Source organism: Prionailurus bengalensis, chromosome B3 (assembly GCF_016509475.1).
Source record: "Prionailurus bengalensis isolate Pbe53 chromosome B3, Fcat_Pben_1.1_paternal_pri, whole genome shotgun sequence".
NCBI classification, from domain to species: domain Eukaryota; kingdom Metazoa; phylum Chordata; class Mammalia; order Carnivora; family Felidae; genus Prionailurus; species Prionailurus bengalensis.
In genome coordinates this window covers 52768018-52795051 of record NC_057355.1, presented here as the reverse complement: position 1 = coordinate 52795051, position 27034 = coordinate 52768018, and the positions used below count along the sequence as shown (strand labels likewise).

The 27034-nt window shown below is 42.6% G+C and overlaps 2 protein-coding genes across 4 annotated transcripts in view; one reads left to right on the top strand and one right to left on the bottom strand.

Moving 5' to 3' along the window:
* SCG3 (secretogranin III) overlaps positions 1-7894 on the top strand; it is a 34153-nt gene extending 26259 nt beyond the window's left edge. Inside the window, exons 11-12 of the mRNA XM_043555424.1 lie at positions 2196-2276; positions 7309-7894. Coding sequence (XP_043411359.1) covers positions 2196-2276; positions 7309-7427 — 200 coding nt within the window. The 3' untranslated portion in view covers positions 7428-7894. The remainder of the gene's footprint in view (positions 1-2195; positions 2277-7308) is intronic.
* A 2957-nt stretch (positions 7895-10851) lies between these two features.
* Positions 10852-26973, bottom strand: LYSMD2 (LysM domain containing 2). 3 transcript variants are annotated; one of them, XM_043555421.1, is made up of 3 exons: positions 26190-26973; positions 12714-13045; positions 10852-11419 (listed from the first exon to the last, which is right to left on the bottom strand). In XM_043555421.1, exons 1-3 carry the CDS (start codon positions 26460-26462, stop codon positions 11377-11379), a joined length of 648 nt encoding a protein of 215 aa, XP_043411356.1. In that variant the 5' UTR covers positions 26463-26973; the 3' UTR covers positions 10852-11376. The 3 variants fall into 3 exon arrangements, with proteins under 3 accessions (XP_043411356.1, XP_043411357.1, XP_043411358.1); XM_043555422.1 differs by lacking the exon at positions 26190-26973 and adding an exon at positions 25996-26127; XM_043555423.1 differs by lacking the exon at positions 26190-26973 and adding an exon at positions 14375-16417.
* Between the last annotated feature and the right edge of the window lie 61 nt (positions 26974-27034).

Below are 27034 nucleotides of genomic sequence, written 5' to 3'. Positions count from 1 at the left end.
ATATATCATATAAGGAGTATAAGGACATAAGGATATATCATATAGGGGTATAAGGAATATATAGCATATCTGGAATAAGGAAAACATGGGGTGGGGAAGCAACAATGTCTGCTACACTATGGCCAAACCCCCAAACCTTCATTCTCCTAATTCAGAATTTTTAACACCATATTTACACAGAGACTAAGCTCAGGCTTTCCTTTTCTCAAATAAGCTTCCAATATTATGATGTATCATAAATAATATTGTGGCACGAATGCTTAACATTAAAGAACAAGACTATTTTCAAACATTCGTAAAAGTTTCAGAAGCCCTAATTACTTAATATGCTAATGACAAATTATCTATTTGTTAAAGCCCTATGAGACCCACTACTTTGATTTAAACTCTTCAGTTGCATTCTCTAGAAATAGTCTACACTAAGATTTCTTTGTTCAAAATGCCTTTTCTAACTGAATTAATTTGAAACAGAGAACAGTGTTTTTATGTTACCAAATGCAATTGACCTTCTCAACAAACAGGCAACAGACAATGAATATTCCTATATTCGCTGTACTAAAATGTTATAACATCAGCTAGGACTTTGGTCTTCCACGTGCTCTAACATTCTTAAAAACAAAGCACTGAAATCAAGACTTTTTTTTATACAGTTGACTGAAGTGAACAGGGGCTGAAAATTGTAGATCTCTTCTTTTGTCCACTTAACCCTTTTGCAAAAGATCTTCTCTGTGCTTCTTTGGGGTCCACATAACATGGAGCCCCACTGGTGAGGCAAGAGTAGGCTTACAAGATCAGGAAGAAGGATGCTCAGGAGGTCACTTAGGTAGGTAAATGCAGTAGTGGAAACTGGAACATCAGCAAATCCTAAGGCAGTGTTATTGTTCATGGACTGTAGTCAAATGCACCCAGGTTCAACCCTGGCTCTACAACTTACTAGCCATATGACCTTCAGCATATTTATCTATGTCTCGGTTTCTTCATCTGTAAAATGGGGATGAAATGGGACTGCCTTTAAAAGGTTGTTGTGAAGAGTAAAAGAGATACTGCATTTTGGAGCACAAAGCACAGCGCTTGGCACATCATAAGAACACAGGTAACTCAACCAAAAAGTCTGGGGAATAGACTAGAGGTAACAGGGCTCAAAGGGGGCTCAGAATGGGTGGTTACCACACAGAGCTTTGGCAACCATTGATTCTTGCAGAGCCCCTGGACTTCGAAGGCTTCCTTTCTTAGGCCACCCAGAATTCTCCAGACTACCTGGTCCCTTGGTGCAGACACTCTGGGCACTAGGGACCTCACCTGGTTTCAGAGATGGCTGGTTTCCTTGAGACAGAACAAGGCTACATCAGTGTCTGTGACTGAAGATAGACTTTGCTTTCAGATAGTGCAGGTAGCAGAAGTTTGGGAAGACTAGAGTCCAAATTCTACTTCTGTTATTTCCTGTGTGGCCTCAGACAAGTCGCTTAGCCTCTCTGGGTGTTAGTTTCCTCATCTCTCAGTGGATGATAATGCCCACTTGCAGACAACAATGTACGTGAAGGGCACCACAGAGCAGGCACTTCTCTCACAACACTCGAGGCTCATGGGAGAATGTTTATATCCAGGGGAGTTTTACTAGAATGAGTTCTAAGGTTCATACCCAAACCTTGAAATGAGGCCCAGGTCATCTCTTCATCTGAGTTGTCACACGCTCCCTGCCAGATTGGGCAGAAGACTTGTATAGCAGCCTACACTAAGCCACAGATTTGGACTTCCTTAACATGACTTATTTGGTGATGGAGTCTTTTCAGGATCTGCCACTCTGATTTAATTCTTGACCTGAGAATACTCCTAACCAGTTGGAAGAACTGGAAGAACATTCCTAACCAGAAATGATGCAGTCTAAGAACTGTTCACCTATCCAGTGAACTGAATCAAAACTCTTCTCTGCCAAGACATGAGACTGCAGTTATGTGTGTGTGGATAATGGCTCCTTGACACTTACTAGCCTGCCTGGTCCTGTGTCCTGGAATCTCATCTCTACCCTTTCTCCTCAACATCCCCCACCCAAATATGCACACTATTTTGTCACGGATACCACCTCACAAGTGCTTGATGAGTCCAGCATTTATGGTTCTGAACAAGAGTGTGGTCTTTAAAAAGAGATGCAGTGATATTTTATGAGTACTTGCTATGAGTTTTTTTCCCTTTTCCAGGGAAAACAGAAGCCTATTTGGAAGCCATCAGAAAAAATATTGAGTGGCTGAAGAAACACGACAAAAAAGAAAATAAAGAAGGTAAGGACTTAGTATGGTTGCAAACTGCCAACCTCACCCATTTGTCAGGGGTTCTTGTTAAATAAAGTTTCCCACAGTCAAACTGGGCTAAAGTCTCCTGTCAGAGTCCAAAAACATTCCAGGATACAGGAATAGAATCTCCATTTCTCATATTTTTCAAAGCCACCTCTTGGGCAAAGGCCTTTTCTTTTACATTTTATTATGAAATGTATCAAACAAAAGTAGAGAGAATAGTATAATGAATCCCCATGTATCCACCAACCACCTTCAATAATTATCAATATTTTGCCCTTTTCTTGGAGTATTTATTTTCATAAGTTTTTTAAGTTTATTTATTTTGAGAGAGAGAAACAGCATGAGTGGCAGAGAGAGAAAGAGAGAGAGGAAAAGGGAGAATTCCAAGCAGGATCCACACTGTCAACAAGGAACCTGCTTGGAAATCCAAAGAAATCCAAGCAATTCCAAGCAATTCCAACCCCAACAGGGGGCTCGAACTCACAAACTGTGAGATCATGACCTGATCTGAGATCAAGAGTCAGACGCTCAGCCAACTGAGACACCCAGGGCCCCCTTGGAGTATTTTCTAAAAAGGGAATTTTTTGACCACATATTAGATGGACCCTGCAATTACAAAAGCAGTCACTCACTTAAAACACAGAACAAGACTGTTCTGTTCTGAGTACCAGAGATATGCAAATGTAAGATGCAGCCTCCCCTTGCCCTCCCTGACCCCCAAGGAGCTCCCAGCACCACTAAAGCTACCACTAAAGCCTGCTCCCAGCACCACTAAAGCCTGCTCGGCGCTATCATAGACAGGTGCAGTGCTACAAAGGTGGGGGGCACATCTCCTTACAAGGATGCATAGCACTGAAAGAAAGGGTTGCAGGAAAGCCTTTGTTGGAAAGCTGAGTGACGAGAGGTGGATGCAGAGGAAACACTGGGCCCAAGACATAAAAGGACGAAAGAGAGTCATGTGTTCTGGGAACTGAAGCCACCCAGTTTCCCAGGAACACTGGGTATCTGTGGGAAGGATCGGCAGCCAGAGGTGGGAGGTGGGTAGCAGCCAGATCAGGAAGGTGCTTGCGTGTCCTGCAAAGGAGGTAAGTTTTAGCCAGGGGAACCTAAATTAGGACTTAATTAGGTTAAGAACTGAGAAATCTCTCTGGCAGCAGTGTGGCTATAGATCGAAGAAATAGGACCCCAGGGGATTGGGCAGAGCTTGAAGGCAAAGATCTGGAGCAGAAATTATGGGGCTTAAACCAAGGCAAGGCAGAGGAAATAAAGAAGGGAGAAACTTGACAGCAATGGATACAGATGAGTCCAGTATGACTCCCAGGTGTCTGGCTGAGCAGTTGCCAAAGGATGCTTTTAAAATGAGACGAGGGGTGTTTTCCAACTTGAAAGTGCATTCAAATCACCTGCAGAGCTCTTACATGTCCTGACGTCCAGGTCACATCTCGGGACCACTACAGCAGAAACTCAAAGAAAGGGATGCAGGCATCAGTATTTTTAACCCCCTCCCCATGATTCCACTGTGTAGCTAAGTTTGAGGACCACTGATATAAGAGAGCACAATGGGAGAAAGAGGTATTTTCAGTTCCTCTTTAGCCTATGGTCTTGTTAAATTCAGTGAAATGGAAATAATTATCAGCTTTTCACACATAGTTTATTTGACTCAAAATAATGTGAATTTCCAGGCTATCAGTTCCATTAAAATTCACATGAACCATATTACATCAAATCTGTCACTGATTGACAAATGAACCATTGTTTCATGTACCACTAAGGAAGAAAAGTTATAACATGCCATCAGTGACTGTAAAGACTTTTAAAAAATGGGGCGCCTGGGTGGCTCAGATGGTTAAGTGTCTGACTTTGGCTCAGGTCATGATCTCACAGTTCATGAGTTTGAGCCCTGCTTCAGGCTCTATGCTGACAACTCAGAGCCTGGAGGCTGCTTTAGATCCTGTGTCTCCCTCTCTCTCTGCCCCTTCCCTGCTCATGCTCTGTCTCTCTCAAAAATAAACATAAAAAATTTTTTTAAAATATACAATAAAAAATGTTTATCTTAGAATGAGTGTAATATAGAAAGTACCAAAATGCATTCTGAAACCAATGTTAATTTGATGGTCCAACAATTTTGAATACTTATGTTATTTCTTTCACTGATTAACATGAATCACACTCCCGGTCATAACCTGCAACATCCTGCAATATAATCTTCAACTTCCAGAAATGATCAACCTAGTCAAGCATGGAACCCTGGTGCTTGCATCTCCAAGGCTCTGTGAGCAAATTTCAAAATGACGGTATTGAGTTTGATGCTCCCTTCTGCCCTCAGGAAGTGAGGGTGATGTGCAGTATACCCCCCTGAAGACAGAAGCAGACAGCTTTTCCTCCATTGCCTTCATATGTGCTCTGCTTGACCTAGGTCATCTCTTAAAGCCGGTGGATCTCGTTCCTAGGGTCACACAGTGGCTGCAGCTGTGTGAGCAGGAAGTCCAGTAGCTCTATTAGTTCTGACCTTCCTTAACCTCTGCTCATGCCCTTTGCTGGGCAGGGGTCTGGGTAACCTGCCTCTCCTTCCCAGAGCCAGGAAAGGGAGGTCCATGTGATGTGATGCTGAGAAGGATAATAAAACTTTATGCACCCTTAAAAAAAAAAAAGTCTGTACTTTTAAAAAAATGAATCACAGCCCTTTTTTCTTTTGAGCCTAACAACCTTAAAACATATTTTTAAGATTAGCAACGTGACTACTGACTTGTGTAATCTAACAGCCAGCTAGTTTTCCTGCGGCGCAGTGAGAGCTGTCTTAACGATACAGTTTTTCCATTTCAAAAGAAAGCAAAATACTTTCCTGTTTGTCCATTCGAATCACCCAGACCTCTTCACATCTGCCCTTGAGCTGTCTTTCGTCCCACTAAAGACGTTGACCCTGCAGCCAACTCAGAAAAGCCAGTATTAATTTGAGCTGGTGATAATTAAGAGGCGCCTCTTTGTGCCCTATGAGACTGGAATCAGCTTGTGAGGAATCAGCACACAAATCATATGTGCAGCTTGATTCTGTTTTGTCCTGACAGGGAAAATAAAAGCCAACAACAAAACCCAAGCACTTAATGAACATTTGTTCTACACCTGTTAGTGGCTTCACGTTCATTACTTCAAGGCCACAGGGTAGTTCAGGGCAGTGACAGACAGACCTGGGTTCAGAACCTGACTCTACCATGACCCAAGCAAGTGACTTCCCTCCTCTGTCCCATTTCTTCATCTCTGAAATGGGGATACTAATGCTTACCTCATGGAGTTTTGCGAGCAGCATATCAGATGATGGCTGTAAAGTGCCCCGGCTGGCAGTTATGTCTTTAATCTTCAAGGCGAACCCCTAATGGGAGCAAATGCCTCTCTTGGTTGAGAGGAAACCGGCTTTATCTGAGCCTCAGCTCATTTGATATGATAAACACCTGGCACTTATAGAGATGTTCTTTATAGTTTTCCTTTCATGGGGTGCTCTGAGCTTCTGTTACCCCCTTTCCTTTCCTTTTTTTTTTCCTTTACAAACTGACAGAAGGCAGGGCTCTCTTCTAGCGGCGGCTATAGCCAAGGTGAATGGCACTGTCCTCAAGGAACTCAGCTTCAGGCAACTCAGAATCTGGGGGGAATCTCCCCAGGTACGCTGTGATGTGGAAGACCCCCATGTCCAGCCCTGAGGGATGTGTGCCATAAATTTTGGTACCCTCCATAGGATGCATTGTACATAGCCATTAAGTGGTGTTTCGGGAAAATATTGATGCTTACTGTGTAAAGTGAAAGAAGATTGTTAATAAGGTTGTATATTATACCGTGATCTTAATTCTGGGTTGAGATAGGTATATTTGAAAAGCAAAATATACATACATATATTTTTTCTTTTTTTTCTTTTTGCTTATATATATAACAAAATACTAACTCTGGTTATTTATGATTAATAGAATTCAGGTTATTTAAATTTTATTTTTGTGTTTATTTTTCATTTTTTAAAACAATGAGCATCAAGGAAGGATGTGGGTTTTAAGCTTTCAGAAAAATGCCACAGGTGTCCTCCTTACTTGAGGATCTCTTTGCTTTTGATGGGTGGTTTGATGGTTTACACAGATTTTTTGTTTAATTAGGACAGAACCACAAAGCAGTTTCTCTTTATAAAATAAAAAAGCTCTGTGCATTTTTCCTCCATGCATATAATTCAGATAGTGTGAAAATTATTGTCATTCTTTTTCTTTCTTTCTTTTTTTTTTTTTTTAGTATTTATTTTTGAGAGAGAGAGAGAGACAGAGCACAAGCAGGGGAGGGCAGAGAGAGAGGGAGACGCAGAATCTGAAGCAGGCTCTTGGGGCTCAAACCCACAAACTGTGAGATCATGGCCTGAGCCAAAGTCGAACCCTCAACCGACTGAGCCACTCAGGTGCCCCAATGGTAATTCTTAATTTGGAAAAAAAAAAATGGGTTGTCACATCAACAGGAACTTAACCTGTATAACAATTACAGAAAATGAAAACACCTGGTTCTATTTGTAACTCTTACTACCTGTGTGACCTTGAAGGTACTTAAGCTTTAGGATATTGTCTCCCCAAGTGTGATTCCCAAACCAGCAGCAGCAATATCTCCTGGGAGCGTATTTAAAATGCAGGATCTGGACCTCTGCCTCGGACCTACTGATACAAATCTGTAAGAGCCCCCAGGTGATTGGTATAAATATTAAGTTTTCAAAGCCATGGTCTATGGGCCTGTTCTCCCCATGCTAAAATGATGGTGATACTCCCTACCTGAACACCTTGCAGGTGTGATCATGGACAACAAATGAGACAATATACATAAACACGATTTTAAACTGTAAAGACTGAAAAAATGCCAACATCTAATATGTCTTCTGATGTGAAAGACTGCGATGGAATAGTAGTTGTGTTTTTGTATAAAACGCTTCTTAGTTCATGGCAATCACTATAAGGGGATGTCTCTTTCCTATCTCTGCTCATGACACTCTGACGATATTTTCCAGATTATGACCTTTCAAAGATGAGGGACTTCATCAACCAACAAGCTGATGCTTACGTGGAGAAGGGCATCCTTGATAAAGAAGAAGCCGATGCCATCAAGCGTATTTACAGCAGCCTGTAAAAATGGCAAAAGATTCAGGAGTCTTTAGACTGTTTCAGAAAACATAGCTTCAAACACTTCTAAGTCTGTGATTAAAGTAATTTGAGTCAAGGATTTTTAGAAAGTGATGAAAGTGCAGTAGTTAACCTTTTAGAAGTGGTCAAACATAGCTTTCTTGCCATAAAAATGATTTGAGAAGTAAAGTTGTATGTAAGCTGAGATTTTGTATATAGAATCCTTATTTCCTTATAGATTTACATTTTATAATCAGAGATATGCTGCTTTGGGAAGCCTGTAACAGACTGAATTTAAAACTGAAGCTTCTTCCCGCTGTGTCACATAGACACCTCCTGAAGAATTAGGGGGTTCTGTTTTCAAGGCATGCTGGGTATCAAAACACCTCATAGAATATGTCTGTTACAAGATGTCATTTCCATCACCAGTTCCCTTTTGGGAGTTAAAATAAATTAACATTTCCTTAAAACCTATCTAGCATAAAGGATAGCTCTCTGCTTTTTGGCTGTTCCTGCTGGCTCTTTATCAGGCCCCACTGGTGCAGAAAGGAACCTGGAAAACGGGCATAGGAGTTGCTGGTTTCATCAGTAATTTCCCCCACTCTTAATATTTTCTATTAGTGAATTTTCAGACATCCACTTTATTAATAGGGATAACTGTATGCTCCCCAAGAAGAAAAATGAGGTCATAAACACTACCAAAGCAAAGTAAAAATGTATGCCAGATCTGGGTTATCTAAGCTGAATTTAATCCAGGCCAACATTTCTCAATTGAGAGCAAGAAAGCCAGGCAGTAGAACAGAAACACAGAAAACAATCATTCCCTTCTTTGTGGACCAGAGCTGGTAAATGAACTTCCCTGAGGAAAAGGTTAATGAACTTGGGGTCCCTGCATCTCCTCTCCCTCAGCTACCATCACAAACACATCCCTGGAAACACACAGTGGCCCAAGGTCCTCCTGAAATGTTAATGGGCAATGTTCCCAAACCAAAGAATGCTTTGCAAATGCATTATTCAGCATAAAGTAATAACATATTTTTCTATATATTTCAGTTGGAAATCTGAATATGATGCTCTGTGTATTAGCTGTCCCTAATCCAAATGGCCTTCTGATACTTGTCTTGAATGCTCCTGCTTGGTACCTACTTTTTGGTGAGGACGGAGGCACTTATAGGGAAATGTAAGAGGCTATTTTTCATGGGTAGGAAACCACTGCTGCTCCTCCCCCTCCTGAGTTGTAAAAATAAACAAAAACCAAAGCCTGACACACACAAAAACTAAACTCAGTATGTTCTAGACAAGCCAGTACTCACTGGTGAGCAGTAAGGGAGAGCTAAAAACAAACTATGCCCAAAATATCCTTGCCAAACACAATGAGTCAGAGCATTTTAATGTCATTTTTGATAACATGACTGCTACCTCACCTGTGTCCTATAGGGCTAAGTCCAAATGGGAAGCTTTTACATCAGAAAAAAAAAGTCTGGCTGCAATTAAAGCATGTTATCCATTCACTTTTCTATAATTTATCTATGCGGTATATTTTAAAATGAGACATTTACTTAGGGAATGTATTGCAGTTTTCCGACACAGTGACATTCATTAGCTCCCAGCAGTAACCAAGACAAGCAGGGGATCGTCAGCCTTGTTTTATAAATGAGGAAACTGGTTCACAAAAAGAACAAGGGCACAGCGTGTGCTCAAACTCTGATGGCCAAGAAGCAGTTAAAGCGTGGCCTCAAACCTGGTTCCTTGTGGCTCAGTCTACTCCTCCAAAGCAGTACTAAAGTACTCTGGTCCAAGACAGGTCAGCTGTGGCCACAACAAATTCAGAATTTAATTTAATGAAGGAGAGAGATGTTTTGGCCAGAAAGTGCTAAGAGAGACCTTAGGCAACGATGAAATATTCAGAAGAGTATTTCTAAGATTGTGCCCTTAATTTTAAATTTCTGCTTATATTACATCTTTTGGATAGCGTTTTTGGATTTATGTCTTTTGGGTTTCTTTCAAATTTCAGCTTATGTTAAACAACATAACTTTACATTTTTTAAAGTTCCTTTGCCTCCAGAGAGGCCTAGACCTTTTCTTACAGACATGATGGTTTCCCTTCCTTTATTTTTTTTTAAATTTTTTAAAAAATGTTTATTTTTGACAGAGAGAGAGAGACAGAGCATGAGCAGAGGAGGGGCAGAGAGAGAGGGAGACACAGAATCTGAAGCAGGCTCCAGGCTCCGAGGCATCAGCACAGAGCCCAACGTGGGGCCCGAACTCACCAGCCATGAGATCATGACCTGAGCTGAAGTCGGACGCTCAACCGACTGAGCCACCCAGGCACCCCAATTTTTTTTCTTCTTGTTTTCTCCTCTTCCAACTAACTCCTCATAAGTAGTAGCAAAGCATGATCAAGAGATCACCCTGGGGCGCCTCAGTGGCCCTGAGTGAGTCATTTGAGCATCTGACTCTTGATTTTGCCTCAGGTCATGGTTCGCACCCTGTGTTGGGCTCTGTGCAGACAGTGGACGGTGCAGAACCTGCTTGGGATAATCTCTCTCCCTCTCTCTTTTCCCCTCCCCCACACTCACACCCTCTCCCTCTCTCCCTCAAAATAAATAAACTTTAAGAGAAAAACATATCAGCCTATATCAAAAACAATAATAGCATGAGAAAAAAAAAAAAACAGAACATAAGGGATTATGTATGTTATGAACAAATTCCAGCCAAGGGCAGACAACTGCTGTTCCCATGCATGCACCTATACATCACCCTCAAGGGCTGGACCTGTGCGGTTCTGCTTCTACCAGCTCTGCTGCATTGACACCTAAGGACACCTGTTTCCTGCTTAACGGAAGACCTGGAGGAGCAAGAAAGGGAAGAGAAAATGAGGGGAAAGTCCTGTTTGCTCCACAGAAAGCAGATTCCTTTGGGGAAGTGGGGGACGGGTAAATATGGGAAATTTTTGTGGAAGCTTAAGATTTAACCTGATACTTGAATAAAAATTGAGACCAAAAAAACCCTTTAATTGTAAGTAATGTATTGCTTAAGGCTTACTGCTATAACCTGTACATATGATACAAATGAGGTAAATAAAAGCTTAATCCTCAACTCAAATGAGCACAGTGACTAAAAAACACTCTCCAAAGTGACTTCATGAAATCTAAACTAGAATTCACCAGTGTCTCGGTGCATGGTATTTTTTATTTCTCCTTCTGATCATATTCTGTGTTTAAACTATACCTCAAACAAATCAGTTCAAATATTATGAAAATGCAAAGGCTACTAATACCCATAATTGATTTGCTTTTAGATTACTGAAACTTTTTAAAAATTCCAATTATAATAATAAAAGCAATTAAAATGGAAAAGCTGTCATCATTTCAAAAATAATTTAAAAATCAATTTTATTTCTATTTGTTGAAAAAAATTACAGACTCAAATATGAAAACATAGTTTATTTTCTCATTCAGGCTTTTGTAGTTTATTCTTACAAAATAGCAGACAAAATTTGGTTCTTTATATTAATACAGAATATTGCAATACATATCGAAATATATATATATATATGTAGCACTTAAGTTATAAACACATAGCAAAATCAGCATCACTTAAACAGCAACCATATATTTCACATCATTAGGATTTTTCAGAAGATAAACACTGTTTTCAGCTTGAATATGTATATAGTCTTTGATGCTTTATGTTAACTAGTATTTACAAAAACTAGTCTAAAAACTACCATCACCTACAAAAGTGATGATCTTTAGGATACGATTTTGCTCTCATGCCATAATAAAGACTTAAAATCATAGAAAGCCAGAGGAAATAATCACGTCAGTGCAATTGCAGTAGGTGAAACTATTTGGTTGTGATTTAAGGATGTATATGCTTTTGAATCTTTAGTTGTTGGTTTCTTCATGATCCAACCACCTTTTAATCCAGGTTAGATTATCGTCCCTGATCATCTAACTGTGATAGAGGGAAGCTGCGTAAGGACTTTCTTCATCTCTGAAAAAAAGTGAAAATTCAGCATAAATCAGTGTTTTAAAATGATATTCAGATAACTAATACATATACTGTACTTATTATATAACTTAATATCCACTTGCCAAAGAAGTGCAGGAGTATATCAATATATAATATTTTGCATGTCTTGGATGAAATGTAAATACTCATTAGGGTAAATGCTCATTAGATGCATTTTATTGGCATCTCAGTTACTGGAATAAAGAATGGTACTTGCTTTATATTTATATTTTCTATTACATTTAAACAAAATGTATTAAATTATAAAATTATTATATTCAAATTTGTTTATAGTTTTTATATGCCACCTTTTTCTCCAAAGGGCTTGATGTGCCTACAACAAATACATATAATAAGATGAATTAGAAATAAAATATCAGGATTAAGGAAAGGAGAAGGATACAAATATATTAGCTATATGAAATACTGTACTAGTTGAACTGAAAATCAGTTTTAGTTGCAAGCTTCCTGGTAGCCAGGGCAAAAAAAAGGCAAACACAATAGCTTGTGCCATTTTTGGAATCATAAAGGAAGAAGAAAACCAATTCTATAGGAGAGAGAAAGATTTTCCCTAACAAAGAATAAAGAAAAAAGCTCACATGAAAAACACCTAGTAACAAATAATGGACAAGGTCTTTGACAAATTTATTGGGATCAGTATTTCGCAAGTATTCCCTAGGGCATTGCTTCCTTTGAAGGGGTAAACTAGATGTTTCTGCTTGGCTGCCATCCAGGACTGCTAGCTGGACAGTTATGCTACTAAAGCAAAGAAACAAACTTTAAAATATATATATATATATATTTTATTTATTTTTTTAAAGAGAAGGAGTTCAAGTGGGGGAGAGGGGTGGAGGAGGGGGGGAGACACAGAGACAGAGACAGAGACAGACCGACAGATTGATTCTTAAGCAGGCTCCACAATCAGGGTGGAGCCTGATGCGGGGCTCAATCTCACGACCCTAGGATCCTGACCTGAGCCAAAATCAAGAGTCAGACACTTAATCAACTGAGCCACCCCACCACCCCCAAACTTTTTATAACAAGTAACAGAGCTAAAAACAAGCACATTGCAATAGATAAAGCACTATGCAGAATGCAATAGCTCTTTTTAGACCTCATATATTAAAAATGACTTTCTAGAATTAAAATACAATTTTTAAAGCAAAAGAGAAAAAAGGAAACAGAAGCAGAGAGAAAACAAAACAAAACTAAGCAAAGCAAGGACATCGTAAGAGTAATTTATTCAGCTTCTGACATTTTACCAGCATATTTTTACCTGCTCTCTTCTTTTAGTTTCTTGGCTGCCTGTGTTGACAACTTAATCTGCAAGTCTAGTCTCTGCAGGAAATCTCTAGCTGACACTTCTTCAGGTTGTACAGGCTGAACATCAGATTCTTGAGGACTGGAAGGAGAGAGGTCTTCTCCAGCTGCTGCTGGCTCTTCTTCATGAGAAAAACTGCTATCAACAGTTTCATTTTCTGGAGAATCTATTGAGTTAAGTCCATTAAACAACAAAGGCTTCTCTGATATAACTGGGATGTTCAAAGTTTTCTTCAGAAATATACAATCATTCGTAAACAGTTTATTTGCCCTTTTAATCTGCTCCATCTAAAATATGAAAAAGGAAACAGAGTTTTATGTAAATAAATCCATTAGTAGGGTTTATTATACAAGCACCTAAAAATATCTGGGCTCATTGTGCAATGCTTTCTCTGGATTTGAGATTCTTTTTTTTTTTAATGTTTTATTTATTTTTGAGAGAGAGCATGTGCGTGCAAGTGGGGGAGGGGCAGAGAGAGAGAGAGGGATAGAGGATCTGAAGCCAACAGTGAGATCATGACCTGAGCTCAAGTCAAACACCCAACCAACTGAGCCACCCAGGTGCCCCTGGATTTGAGACTGTTAATTTGGGTTTAGTTACTACCCCAGGTACCCCTAGTTACTTCAAGAGATGTCAGGAAATTGTTTCTCAACTTTAAAAAAGGAAAGCCTAATTCCCCCCCCCCCCCATTATATTCGCCCTACAAGGCAGCTTTTACCAAGCAGCCTTCAATCCCTGAAATTAAAAAATGTAGAATTTTTAGCACTTATTTTCTAAATTCCAGTCTTGTTTTAACATTTCTATTATTTGATTAAAAAAAAAACTGTACTGTTCTTTTACTTACAGGGTGCTTCCTATGTCTCTGGAATTGTGTTTGGTAAATATAATGGATACAGGAGCTGGTACAGGGATAAATACAATGAGAATTTGCAAGAATGGTGCAGACTGGGGTTGCAGTTGTTAAGAAAGGCCTCAAGGAGAAGGTGGAGTTCTGATTTTGATTCTTCTGACTTTAGATGGGCCTTGAAGAATGGGCAGAAGCAGTAGAGGTAAGGAAAGGAGGTGGGCAGCACTTTACATACAGTATCTCGTATTTCCTACCCCGGAGAAGGTATTTAAAGATTCACTTTACAAATAAACAAAACTCATAGAGATTATGTATCATGGAACCATCGTAAACTGGCAGATGAAGAAGCTGGCATTTAATACAGTTTCTAGAACCTCAAACTCTTTCACACCTGTGGAAGCTTCGTGCAGACCACAGAGTTGGGAGCTGGGGGCGAAAGGGAGAACAGAATTTACACGGGTTGGGTAGTAATCGAGATACTATCATCTCCTTTTTGCAAAAGAAGAAAAGGACACTCCAGAGAGATAAGTGGGGTGCTTCAGTCCACAATGCTGTGAGCGCAGGCAGGGCTGCACGTCTGTGGGCTCCCAGCGAGCGGGAGAAATGCGTGCACTTGGCGTTCACCACACGGCATTAACAGCGTCCGGGGATGCTAGGCTCCTCCGCGCCCCGCGCCATCGAATTTTCACCTCAGCTCCTTCTTGGGAGGCACAGAACCGAGACAGTTTGGTAAGATAACGAAGCACACAGGCTTAGGAATCTGACAGACCTGGTTTCAAATCCCAGCTCCTCCAACACCAAAGGTCTCAACACAAGCTTAGCTTGTTACTTCTTTCATTCAGCTTGTTTCCTGGTGTGTAAAATAGGTACCCTCTAGCCTTCACAGGGTTGTCGGGAAGATTAAATGAGAGATTGTATACATGCTTGTTTAGAGGAGACAGATAGGTAGGTAAGTAGATAGACAGACAGGATATATAAGAGAGAAAGAAAATATTTAGCAGCAGATGATACTACTCTCTTTTCCAATGAAGAAATTGAGATGACTGATTTGACCAAGTGCCTACAGTTCTTTAAATGTATGAGCTAGAATTTCTGTCTGACTCTGAAGTCAAGATAAAAGTGCGTGACTAATGGGACCAAATTACGGGACCTTTTAATGCCAAATTGATTGTGAGTGAAAAAATTAGATTTCTGTATCAAAGAGCCTGAAAAAACAACAGTCGACTAGTAAATGGACCCTCTATCTCCTGATTTCTTACTATAAGCTGAATCTACACAAATAGTACAGTGAAAGCTTTTTTTTCTTTTAAAGGTACTACATTAAAGCATCTTTTGTGTAGAGTGGGTTGGTCTTTTGTGTTCTAGTTTCTTGGTAAAGGAGAGAAGGTGAGGGTGGGAAAGAGAGGCATGAATAGGCAGGGGCATTTAGGAGACAAAATTAAAGTCTAAAAATCCTAAGTATCTCTGGTCCAGTTTAGGCTTCAATGTGAGTGATTTAAAATAATTCGAATACCTTATCCATAACAGGTTCAGGTATATTGACTCTGCCTTTAATATCCCCTTGGGTTTTTTTCCTATTTATCAGCTAGCATTCACCTCCTCCATCCTAGTATGTGGCCTTCCATTGGCACAGAACTGCCCCCTTCCCCACTCCAGGGTGAGCATATGACTCATTCTTGCCCTTTGCAGTGTCACAGTATCCTCGCTTTCATGATAGGTCACAGTCCCATCTTGGAATGATTCAGAGATGCAAGGACACTTTTGCTGGGTCTGGGAGGGGAAAGGTCCTCCATTTTCTCTACCAGAAAGAGCAGCAATCTGTTCACTTCATGGAACCCGACAACAAGGCCACCTTGGAAGAAAGCAATCAGACCTCTGAATCAAAGCCTAAAGCCAGAATACCCTAGGGCCTTTGCGTTCTTGAGCTAATAAATGCCAGTTTGTTTGTTTGCTGTTGTTTTGCCTAACCCAATTTGAGTTAGGTTTTCTGTCTCTTGTAAATGAAAGAGCCTTCACTGATACAGTGCTCTTTGAAGTGCTTATTGGCAGGGGTCTACCATTTTCTGAGAATAATGAAGGAGGACAGAAATTGACAGGGAACACCAGATCTCATTGCTGAGGCAGAACTGAGAACACCAAGCATAAACTGTGAGTTCCTTAAGGACAAGCACTTTTATTTCTATAGCTTCCCTGAGGCTAACAAAGATCCTGTACACACTAAATGCTTAGGGTGGAAGGATAGATAGATAGATAGATAGATAGATAAATTAATTAAAACAGGTTAGAGGAACAGGCATAAAAGATTAACCCCAGGAGGTAACCAGAAAGGGACAGTAAGTCATCTGTTGTGTTACTCTCCCTTTAAATACACCCTCACCATCCAATCCATTCCCAACTCTTCTTGAGCCTGTTCCGAACTCCAAGAGGCTGACCTCTTAAGAACTGCATTACCTAAGCCATGTCGTTGGCATTCCAGTGGGAGCTCCAATGGAAGGCACCAGCAGAAAGACAGCACCATGAATGACTCCAGTAGCTGCATTCCTCTATGGCAGAGTTCCTGCCAGGTAACCCCTCCCTCATCCCAGGCTCCAGCTCTCCCTGTGTGGGGTACACCACTTCTTCCCCTGGCCCTTCAAGCCTAGGGGTAATATCTTCCTGCTGTTGCTAGTCTCAGGTTGCTTCACCATCCCTTCTTGGTTCCCTCAACCCTGCTCCCATTCTATAAATGTCCCTTGACTAGGGGTGCCTGGGTGGCTCAGTCAGTTAAGTGTCTGACCGGCTCAGGTCATGATCTCACAGTTTGTGAGTTCGAGCCCCGCATCGGGCTCTGTGCTGACAGCTCGGAGCCTGGAGCCTGCTTCAGATTCTGTGTCTCCCTCTCTCTCTGACCCTCCCCCATTCACTCTCTGTCTCTCTCTGTCTCAAAAATAAATAAACATTAAAAAAAATTTTTTTAAATAATAAAAATAAATGTCCCTTGACTAAATTCTCTTTGGCCACATCCCCTGAGCCCACTGTTTCTTGCCAGAACCCTGACCCATACATCTATCATTCAAAGCAAGACAGGCCATCACAGCCAGGCAAAGGGCCAGTGACAGGAATACAAGACAAGGTGACTGAATCAACAGCTGGGTACAGTTAAGGAGCACAGGGAGTAAAGGGCAGAGTTGTCTAGGTTCTTGTGCATCATCCCACTGATTCACCCATAGAATTGCCTCTTGAATTAGTCTATAAGCTTCTGGAAGTTGGAGACTGTGCTATCTCCATCTCAGCATCATCAGCAAGCATTTCAGGTATACATTCACTCTGTGGTCTAGACTCTGAGATGATACACAGGATGCCAGCATCAAGGACACCAGAGATATCCAGACACAGTTAGCATCAAGGTGGGGAACAATCTAAGAACCGGCAGATTTGAGTCTGAAGGTGAAAACAGGTCAATGACTTTAATACAGGTAGTAGTTGGAAACATGGGCTCCGGGGCCATACTTTCTGGGTTCAAACCCTGGCTTTGCCACTTTCTAATCATTAACGGTTCTGTTTTCTTTTCTGTAAAGTAGGGATAATAATAGTACCTCCCATGCAATATGATCATTATGAGGATTACACGAATCAACTCAGATATTTAGAACAATGCATAGCCCCCAGGAAGCCCTCAAAAATAATAATAGTTGCTATCATATTATTAAATGTGGTTAAAAAGGAGAAAGTAACAGGCAAGGGCAGATCCTAACATGTATTCAGCAGATGAGAAGGAAGGAGGTAGGAATTTCTCACAATAAGAAATATTTCTCCTACAAAGAATATATAAAAAAATTTCATACAGACATGCCTGGATAATTAACATTATATGTTGTCAGTGCCCTGAGGTGTGTAAGCTTTATGTTTTTTTGCCCGAAGGTGATAAATTTGATCTTAACTTGTTCTCTTCTACAAGTAGTGGCTTGAACCAACTGCACAGGGTGCAAACTCTGTACCTGTAGTAAAGTTAAGGAATTAACCAGCCATGCAAAAAGCTAGGAGTCGGCGGCGGGGGGAGCATTCTGGGGAGAAAAAGCAGCTGCAATGCCCCAGCACAGTAAAAATGTAGTGTGGCTGAAGTGTAGGGAGTAATGAGCAAAACTCCAGGCTACATAGGACCTTGCATGCCAAGGGATAAAATTTAGGTGTTACTTTAAATGTGATGAGAAGCCACTGGAGAGTGAAGAAAGGGACTGACACAATCTGATTACAGTTAAAGGGCACTCAGGTAGCTTTGTGGAAAATGGACTGGCAATAAAGAGGCATCAGTGGAAACAGGAAGCCTAGTCACGGAGGAAGCCACAACAGCACAGACAAGAGACTAGGGATAATCCCAAACAGTGAAATGATGTTTTAGGAATGTTTTATACTTTTATCTGAATATAGATGGGTCTAATGTTCTGGGAATGTCACCTCACATAAAGCTAAGAAAAGTCATGATCCAACCCAAGGAAGAGCTGGAAAACTCTAGAGTTTTCCCAACCTGGCTCTGTTCAACATTTCCTAACACGCAATTTTTACTTTATTTATTTTTCCAAGCACAGAGCAGCTCAGATGCTATCAGGTGAAAAGTTTGAAATTCCTCTGAACTTTTGTCTCCTAGGTTTAGAACTAGAAACCTTGTGTTGAAAGATCTTATCAAAAGTTTAAGACTTCCGGGGCACCTGGGTGGCGCAGTTGGTTAAGCGTCCGACTTCAGCCAGGTCACGATCTCGCGGTCCGTGAGTTCGAGCCCCGCATCAGGCTCTGGGCTGATGGCTCAGAGCCTGGAGCCTGTTTCCGATTCTGTGTCTCCCTCTCTCTCTGCCCCTCCCCTGCTCATGCTCTGTCTCTCTCTGTCCCAAAAATAAATAAAAGTTGAAAAAAAAATTAAAAAAAAAAAAAAGTTTAAGACTTCCAATATAAGGAAGAAGTCGCTGTAAGAGTTTTCCATGAATGAATGGGCTCCCTGGAGAAATAAAGAGGAGCTTCTATTAAATCTCATCCAGGGCACACACACTTGTCAGGAATGTTACAGAAATAAACACTGAAGCTCTGGAATATTCTAATCCTGGTAGTCCATGATTACCAGAGAAAAATGATTATGTTAATGGTAAACAGTCCAGTGTATTCAAATTCTAGTATGCTTAACTGCAACTGTAATAAAAAGCCATCAAGGTTTGCTGTTAAAAACATATATAGAATAATGATAGCTGCCTCAAATTTTGGATATCACAAGGATTTGAATTGTCATAACCTTTGAAAATTGCAGTTTTCTGGCACTATCACAATGCAGATCTGGGTTGTGTTAGGAACACATAAAGCAAAGGACAATAAATTAGGACTCTTAGAAGATATTATGATCCCTTTTCTCTACCCTCCCCAATATACAATATTTCCTCCACTCTACTGCTAGAGTTATCCTTCTTCTTTTTTTTTTATGTTTATTTATTTTTGAGACAATGCGAGAGACAGAGTGCAAGCAGTGGAGGGGTAGACAGAAGGAGACACAGAATCTGAAGTGGGCTCCAGGCTCTGAGCTGTCAGCCCAGAGCCCGATGTGGGCCTCGAACTCACGAACCGTGAGATCATGACCTGAGCCAAAGTCGGAAGCTTACCCGACTGTGCCACTCAGGCACCCCTAGAGTTATCCTTCTAAAACAAGATTGGATCATACCAGGCCTTGGGTGGATGGTGGATAAGGAATTACCTTTGGGGAAGCCATGCTGCCTTCAATATAGAACGCAACTCCTTTGGCTTTAAAAGGAAAAAAAAAATTATTCAATTTATTTAAAAAAATTTTTAATGTTTATTTGCTTTTGAGAGCGAAAGACAGAGAGTGAGCATGAGAGGGGGAGGGACAGAGTGAGGGAGACACAGAACCTGAAGCAGACTCCAGGCTCCACACTGTCAGCACAGACCCCGATGTGGGGCTTGAACTCATGAACTGTGAGCACCGAAGTTGACGCTCAACCGACTGAGCCACCCAGGCGCCGCTCAATTTATTTAAACTAAAAAAAAAAAGTTCACCTATTTCTCCCACCCCTCTGTTCTCCACATTTCTTAAAACCCAATTAATGCTGAGAATAAAAAGTGTGACCTGTTCAGAGTGACAAAGAACTACCCTGTGTTTTTTGTGGGCAGATGAGTCAGGGATAGGAATAGCAATCAAACACTTTCATTTGAAAATTCTCTCCCATGCTCAGGATGGAACAGCATGACTCAATGAAATTGGTCACTAAGAAACAGATTACAGAAGAATTAAGTACGAGGTAACAAGGTGGCCACAAGATGACAACCATGGTGACATTAGATAGAACAAGTGCCATCAATAATTTAAAAACTTCTTTAAAATGATTGCCCTGGGGCACCTGGGTAGCTCAGTCGGTTAAGCATAGGCCTTTAGCTCAGGTCATGATCCCACAGTTCATGAATTTGAGCTCCACATGGGGCTCAGTGCTGACAGCTCAGAGCCTGGAGCCTGCTTTAGATTCTATGTCTCCCTCTCCCTCAGCCCCCCTCCAGCTCATGTTCTGTCTCTCTCTCAAAAAAAAAAATAAACATTTAAAAAAAATAATAATAATAATAAATAAAATAAAATGATTCCCCTGTAGGGGTGCCTAGGTGGCTCAGTCAGTTAAGCGCCTGACTTTGGCTCAGGTCATGATCTCGTTGTTCGTTTCTGTTTCTTCCTCTCCACTCCTTAAAAAAGACAAACCCTTCCAAAAACATTTCAGGACACATTCAGAACTAACATTTTTATGGCACTCTGTGGCTTAGAATATATGCATACATACATACAACTTTCATTTGATTATTATTATTTTACAGAAAAGACTTAATTAAAGGACTCTCTCCAGATCATTTTCTAGTAAGTGCTAGATTCACCCATCAGCCCACTGTCTCACACTCTTAAGTTCTAGGTGCTGGGGGCAATCAGACTCCTCCAGTGCCATGTGCTAATTAGGGGGAATAGGATTTACTTCCTTTCCACACTATTTCAGAAGAACATAGGAGGCACCATTTATATGAAATCCCCAGAAAAGGCCAATCTATAGATTAGAAAATATATTCGTGGTTGCCTGGGGCTAGAGAAGGAAACAGGAAGTAACGGGGATCTTTTCAGGGTGATGGCACGGTTCTAAAATTGGATTGTGGTGATGGTTGCACAACTCTGTAAATTCACTGAAAGTCCTTGAATACACTTAAAATGGGTTTATTTTGTGGTATTATACCTCAATAAAGCTGTTTTTTAAAAAAAGAATACATGAGAATCTATTAAACCTCAAACACTTCTGGTAGGGGAAGTGTTAAGAAGCGACTGGAGTTTAGTAGTTCACTGGAAGAAAGTGAGAAGACCCTGGGAATAAAACTGGACAGGAAGTGATTGAGGGCACTGAAGACAACGTGGCCTCTGGAGAGGGGAGCAGACAGGCGAGCTGCCAGGGGGAAAGCAAAGAGACAAAGAAAAAGTTTATGCAAATAATAAGTCCCCTCCCTGTCTCCTGCCCACTTTTAGTCTGTATACCGTTTTCTAGATGTTTTTCCAGGGTTTCCAAACAAAAAGCTCACAGTGGCTGGCTAGCATCAGTGAGTTTCCTCTAGATGCTTGCATCCGAGAGGAGCTAACAAGGCCACAAATGCCATAGCTAAATCTAGAACACGGGGTGAGGGAAAGGGCCTTAATGTCTCAGTAGAGATAAGCACAGCCAGGGAAATTCCAGCCCAAGCAAATTCACATCTGAGATCTGAACTGCCCTTAATAGTTTCTCAACCCTGCCCAACTAGTTTCAGTCTCCCAGACCACTTCCTCAAATGCATTAGAGATGCTCAAATATAACCCTATGTTTAATTTGATGTAAAAACCCCCTGCTGGTGGAAGGGGAGAAAACCAGCACCATCCCAGTAGCAGCAACCTTTCCGTAGGCTGGATAGAGAGCCTCAAACCACACTTTGTAAAATAAGTCACTCAACCCCTACCCTGGTCTCCACCTTTCAGGGTCTGCTCTAGGGCCTACTGATTTCACAGTGGTCAGGCCTGTGGGTCAGGTCCATACATATATGGAGGACCTGCCATGTGCCGGCCTCAGGCTAACACAGAATGTCCAGAGATGAGTTGGACAAGCAACCTGGCTTCTCAAGTAGCTATAGGCTAGTGGAAAGCAGTAGTGGAAAAAGTCACCATGAATAAAAAGAGGAGTGCATGTATCATCTTGTAGCCCCAGCATGAGGCAAAAGGACTCAAACAAGCAAGGCTCAATAAAAACAGGTTAAAAAAGGGGCGCCTGGGTGGCTTGGTTGGTTAAGCGTCCGACTTCAGCTCAGGTCATGATCTCACGGTCCGTGAGTTCGAGCCCCGCGTCGGGCTCTGTGCTGACAGCTCAGAGCCTGGAGCCTGTTTCAGATTCTGTGTCTCCCTCTCTCTCTGCCCCTCTCCTGTTCATTCTCTGTCTCTCTCTGTCTCAAAAATAAATAAATGTTAAAAAAAACAAAAACAAAAAAAACAGGTTAAAAAAAAAAGTTGGGGGCTCCTGGGTGGCTCAGTTGGTAAGGCGACTCTTGATTTCAGCTCAGGTCATGACCTCACTGTTTGTTTGTGGGATCCAGCCCTGCATCAGACTCTGTGCTGATGGCATGGGGCCTGCTTGGGATTCTGTCTCCCTCTCTCTCTTCCCTCTCCCCTGCTCTCTCTCACTCTCAAATAAACATTAAAAAAACAGCTAAAAAATAATAAATGCCATTATTAGTAATAATGACTTTAAAAGGAATGGTGGGAAGGGTCCTTAAGATATTTTCTAAGGCCATGGCAGAAGAACTGGGGTCCCTCAGGCTTCAGACGTGGCCAGATTCTTGAACATCCACATTCTTCTTTCCTATAGAGAAGCCTCCTGCATCCCTGGGCCCATCTGTAGGGCAGAGATACTCAAATAAAACAGTAAACAAGTAAGCAGAAAATATACGGCATATCAACAAATCATCTAGAACCCAACTACTTCCCACCACCTCCTTCTCTGCTGGTCTGGTCCAAGCTGCCATCCTCTCACCTGCATTTATTACAAAGCCTTCAACTGATCTGGTTTCCATGGCTTGGCACTTGCCCACTACAGCCTGTTCTCAAAGCAGCATCCAGAGTGATCCTTCTAGTGCCTAAGTCAGATCATGTCATTCTTCTACTTGAACTTCTCCAATGCTTCCCAACTCACTCAGAGAAAGAGCCAAAGTTCTTACAGTGGCCTTCAAGGTCCAAATACATGCCATTGCATTGTAAGCACCAGGTACACTACTCCTGGAACTTGCCAATTATACTTCCACCTCAGGGCCTTTGCACCACTGGCTATTGTTGCTGCCTGGAATGTTCTTCACAGATATCTGCACCCCCCCCCCCCCCACCACACACACACATACAACTTGCCTCCTTCTCAGTGAGTTCTTTGTGGCTATCCCATTTTAAATAATTATAGCCACCCCCACTAGCCTTCATTACCTCCTTTCCCTGCTTAATTTTCCTTCATATTGTTTACCAATACCTGGCATAAAACATATTTCGTTTGCTTACTTACTGCCTCTACTAAGATATAAGCTCCATGAGGATATGGATTTCTATTTATTCGCTAATGTATCACCAAAAAGATAGAAGCTGAAAAAAAGACAAAAAGGAAAAGGAGATGAACAATAAATACTGTTGGGAAAACAAGGCAGGGAAGGGGAAAGCAGGTGTGAAGGAGGGCTGTAATTTGACAGAAAGCAGTCAGGAAGGCTTCAGGGAGGAGACATGTAAGCAGTGAGGGAGCAAGTCGCACTGCCAAGGTCAGCTGCATAATTTGCAGGGCCCAGTGAAAAGTGAAAACATGGGGCCCTTGTTCACAGAGTACTAAAAACTTCAAGATGGCAATAGTAAAGCATTACACCAAATGCGAGGCTCTTCTAAGCATGGGGCTCCGTGTGACTACCCAGGTCATACACCCATGAAGCAAACCTTCCATGCAGTGATCAGGGACAGTGTTCCACACAGGTGAAACAGCAAGTGCAAAGACCCCAGGAAGGACAGTGCTTTGGGAACAGGCCAACATGCCATGCTTGTAAAACATGAAGATTGCTGTGCTCCTTCTCTGCGTATTCTGATCCAGTAGGCTCAAGGTCAGTTAGGATTCTTTATTTTTAGTTTGCCCCAGGGCATTCCCTTACCCAGGCAAGTTTGAGGAACATATTTATTCCCATATCTTGGGATGTACCCTGCTGCCAGCCATCAAGCATCACTTAAGAAAACCAGTTTCTGTTTTGTTCCCCTGAAAACCAAGGGTTGACAAACAGATCTCCATCTTCACCCCTTGTCAGAGTCACTGTTCTGGTAACACGCTGGTACCTAAAATACTACTGGCTGTTACCAGTCTCTCCCTCTGAGGGACTGAAGTCCTGCCTGGTTCCCAGCTGGGTGGCTGGAGAGCTGTCATCAGCAGACAGGCTTCCCTGAGAGTTCCTGCTCCTCTCAGTAACACAGCAGAACCATGCCTGGCTATTGCCAGACAGGGGATATTAAAGTCGAATGTTTGCCTGGACTGACTCTTAATTTCCAGGAGACTGCCCTGGGTCTCTAAATCTCCAACACATCATCACCTATTCCTTTAAACAATCATTTAAATTATTTATAACCTTGGTAGTCAATATTTGAAACTTAACTCATTCAACTTCTTTCTGTTCAGTCACGGAAAGAAAAAAAACCTTTCTGCCTTTTTAGCTTCCACCTAAAATCTCAACTTACAAGGAGTAAATCCAACTAATATCTGTACATGTGAATTAAAGCAATAACATCACTTCACTGTTACAGTAAGAATTATCACTTTCACTGGTTCTACACAACCAGTGGAAGAGTCTCTAAAAATTTCATCAACTATACTTCAGGGCCCAAAGGAAATGATACACATGTAATAAACCAGTAGTCCTCAATGAAGAGTGAGTTTCTTGCTGGGGAATATTTGGCAATGTCTGGATGGAGGCTGGGGGTCTTACTGGCATCTAATAGGCAGAGCTCAGAGATGCTGTTAAACATCCTACAATGCACGGCACAATCTACACAAAGAATTATAGGGTCCATAATATCAATAGTGTTGCAGTTGACAGAGACTCTTTGAGGGTATAGATTACAGTTCCCAACTCATTATACTTAACATCTTAAAACCAAGTCTTCATGAAAGTAGTGAAGAATCTGGTTTATACTTTACCAGAAAGGGGCGATAAGGTTATGAGTAACAGGATCTATATTAAGCAAAAGCATAGATTAGAAAGCATTTGATGAAAAGTAGAGAACTGCAGTCAGCTGTTTCAGAGCTGTAAGTAATGCAAGTGCAGCTGTGTACTAATTCAAATTGCTCTCAGTGAATAAACACACTTAATATCCTTACCTTTCATCCATCTTCCCATCTGTAAACAGGTTAATTATACCTACCTCCAAGGCTCTTTAGGGAAATCAAACTGAATAAGAACAAGATGGAACAGGACACATGGAATATCTGGCACACAGCAGGCATTCAGCAGAAGGTAGTTGCTGATACTCCCCAACTCTGCTCTTCTCTGGCTCTGACCCAAACCAGGCTTAATTGATATACATAAGAATTGTAGTTCTATGTTCACATTTGCAAACTCCCAGGAGGACGGAAAGGGCCTACCATAGCATAATAATATCAGTATATGCCTGCACAGGAAGATTCCTGGTCTCAAAATGATCTGCTAGGTAAACATATTGTTCCAACTTGAATGTGCAAAATAAATTACTCAGTCTCTGTCATTCTGTGAAGGGCCAGGAAGAGTTTCTCTTTAAGAGAAAGATACAGAGAAGATCGCCTTTCTTCCCATTGCTGTCTTAGGTGTTTCAGGAAAGAACATTGAAAACTGATACAGAATTCAGATGTAAAAAGGCCATCACATAGCTCAGAGTTAATTATAAGTAATTTTAATGAGACAATATGTTCCCTCAGGTTTCCATGTTATTCCCAGAAGTGTAATGCAATACGCCCAGGACACACACACTTATAAATTTATAATAAACACAGCTCTTCAGCTCACCTAGACCCCAGTTCTGGGCTGCTGCTTAGCGACAGGTGTCACATTCACAGTTGCCAGTGAGCCCAGGGGTGTAATTTCACTTCTAAATAAAGCAGCATAATCGATAGAACCAGAACCATTCGGCGGAGACAATCGTACCATCCCTGACTCATCACAGCGCTTGTTTACAGAGAAAACAAAATTCTTTGCCCCGAGTCAACACCTCAGTTCAGCTTTGAGTACTGTGATCTGGCCTGAAAATCGGGTGAACTTAGCTCCCAGGTCCTCTTTGGCCTTCCTCACTGATCTGGGCGGTGTCTGGGCAGGACACCGGGAACTCGATGCACCTACCTGGGGAGGGAGCCTCGGAGGCCTGCCCTTCTGGGTACAGAACCACCTTTGGAGACCACTGCCGCGGTTCTCGGCGCGCGCTGGGAGAGAGCCTGGGAACAGATGGCTGCCTGCCCGACCCCCAGTACTCCGCGTCCCGCCACGAGCCCCCGCCCGTGCCACCAGCCCCAGCCGCCGCGGCGCGCCCCGCTCACCGTGACTCCGTATTTGAGCGCGATGCCCTGTAGCGTGTCGCCGGCGCGGACCCGGTGCTCCACATGGCGCTCGATGACGCCGGCGCCCAGCGGCGCCCGCACGCTGGCAGTGCTGCCGTACGAGCGGGTCTTGGTGCGGGCCAGGCTCAGCGACAGCTCGGCCTCCTCTGATTCCGAGCCCGAGCGCGAGCGCGCGGGCGGCGAGGGAGCCGAGGGCCGGGGGGCTCGGGGGCCGCCTTCCCGCAGGGACAGCGCGGGCGAGGAATCCGCCATGGGTCCTGCGGAGGCCACCAGGTCGCGAAGCTCGCCAAGGGGGCGGCGCCTTCGCCGCCGCCGCCTCTTCCTCGGCCTCACAGGGGCTGCGGCAGGCCGTTCCGCGGGGGCGGCGGGCTGGAGGCCGCGGCGGGGAGCTGCGGTCCGGGCATGGCGGGCGCCCCCTCCTGCGCGTCCCACCTTCCCCGGGCGCACCTGCAAGCGGAAGAGCAAGACGAGCTCCCGCAGCTGCCCGGCAGACCGCCGCGGCTCCACCCTGCTTGCCGGTGCCGGGCAGGCCCTGCGGTGCCGGGAAGCGAGGCGCACTGAAGCCCGCGGCCGCGGGGACCGAGAAGGGCCCACCCTCAGGAGTCCTCGGCCCCGGGGGGGACCCTGCGCCGAGCCCACAGAGCCTAGCGAGAGCCCTGTCCCGACCACTACAAAACACCAAAGCTTTGCTCTGCTTCCTGTATTGATTCCCCAGCACGCCAGCTTTCTCAGACCTCCAAGCTGAAGGGTACTTCCCTCCCCTCACCCGACCACCCTGATGACCTCAAAGTCCACGTCACAGAAAACATTAAGGCCACTGAACA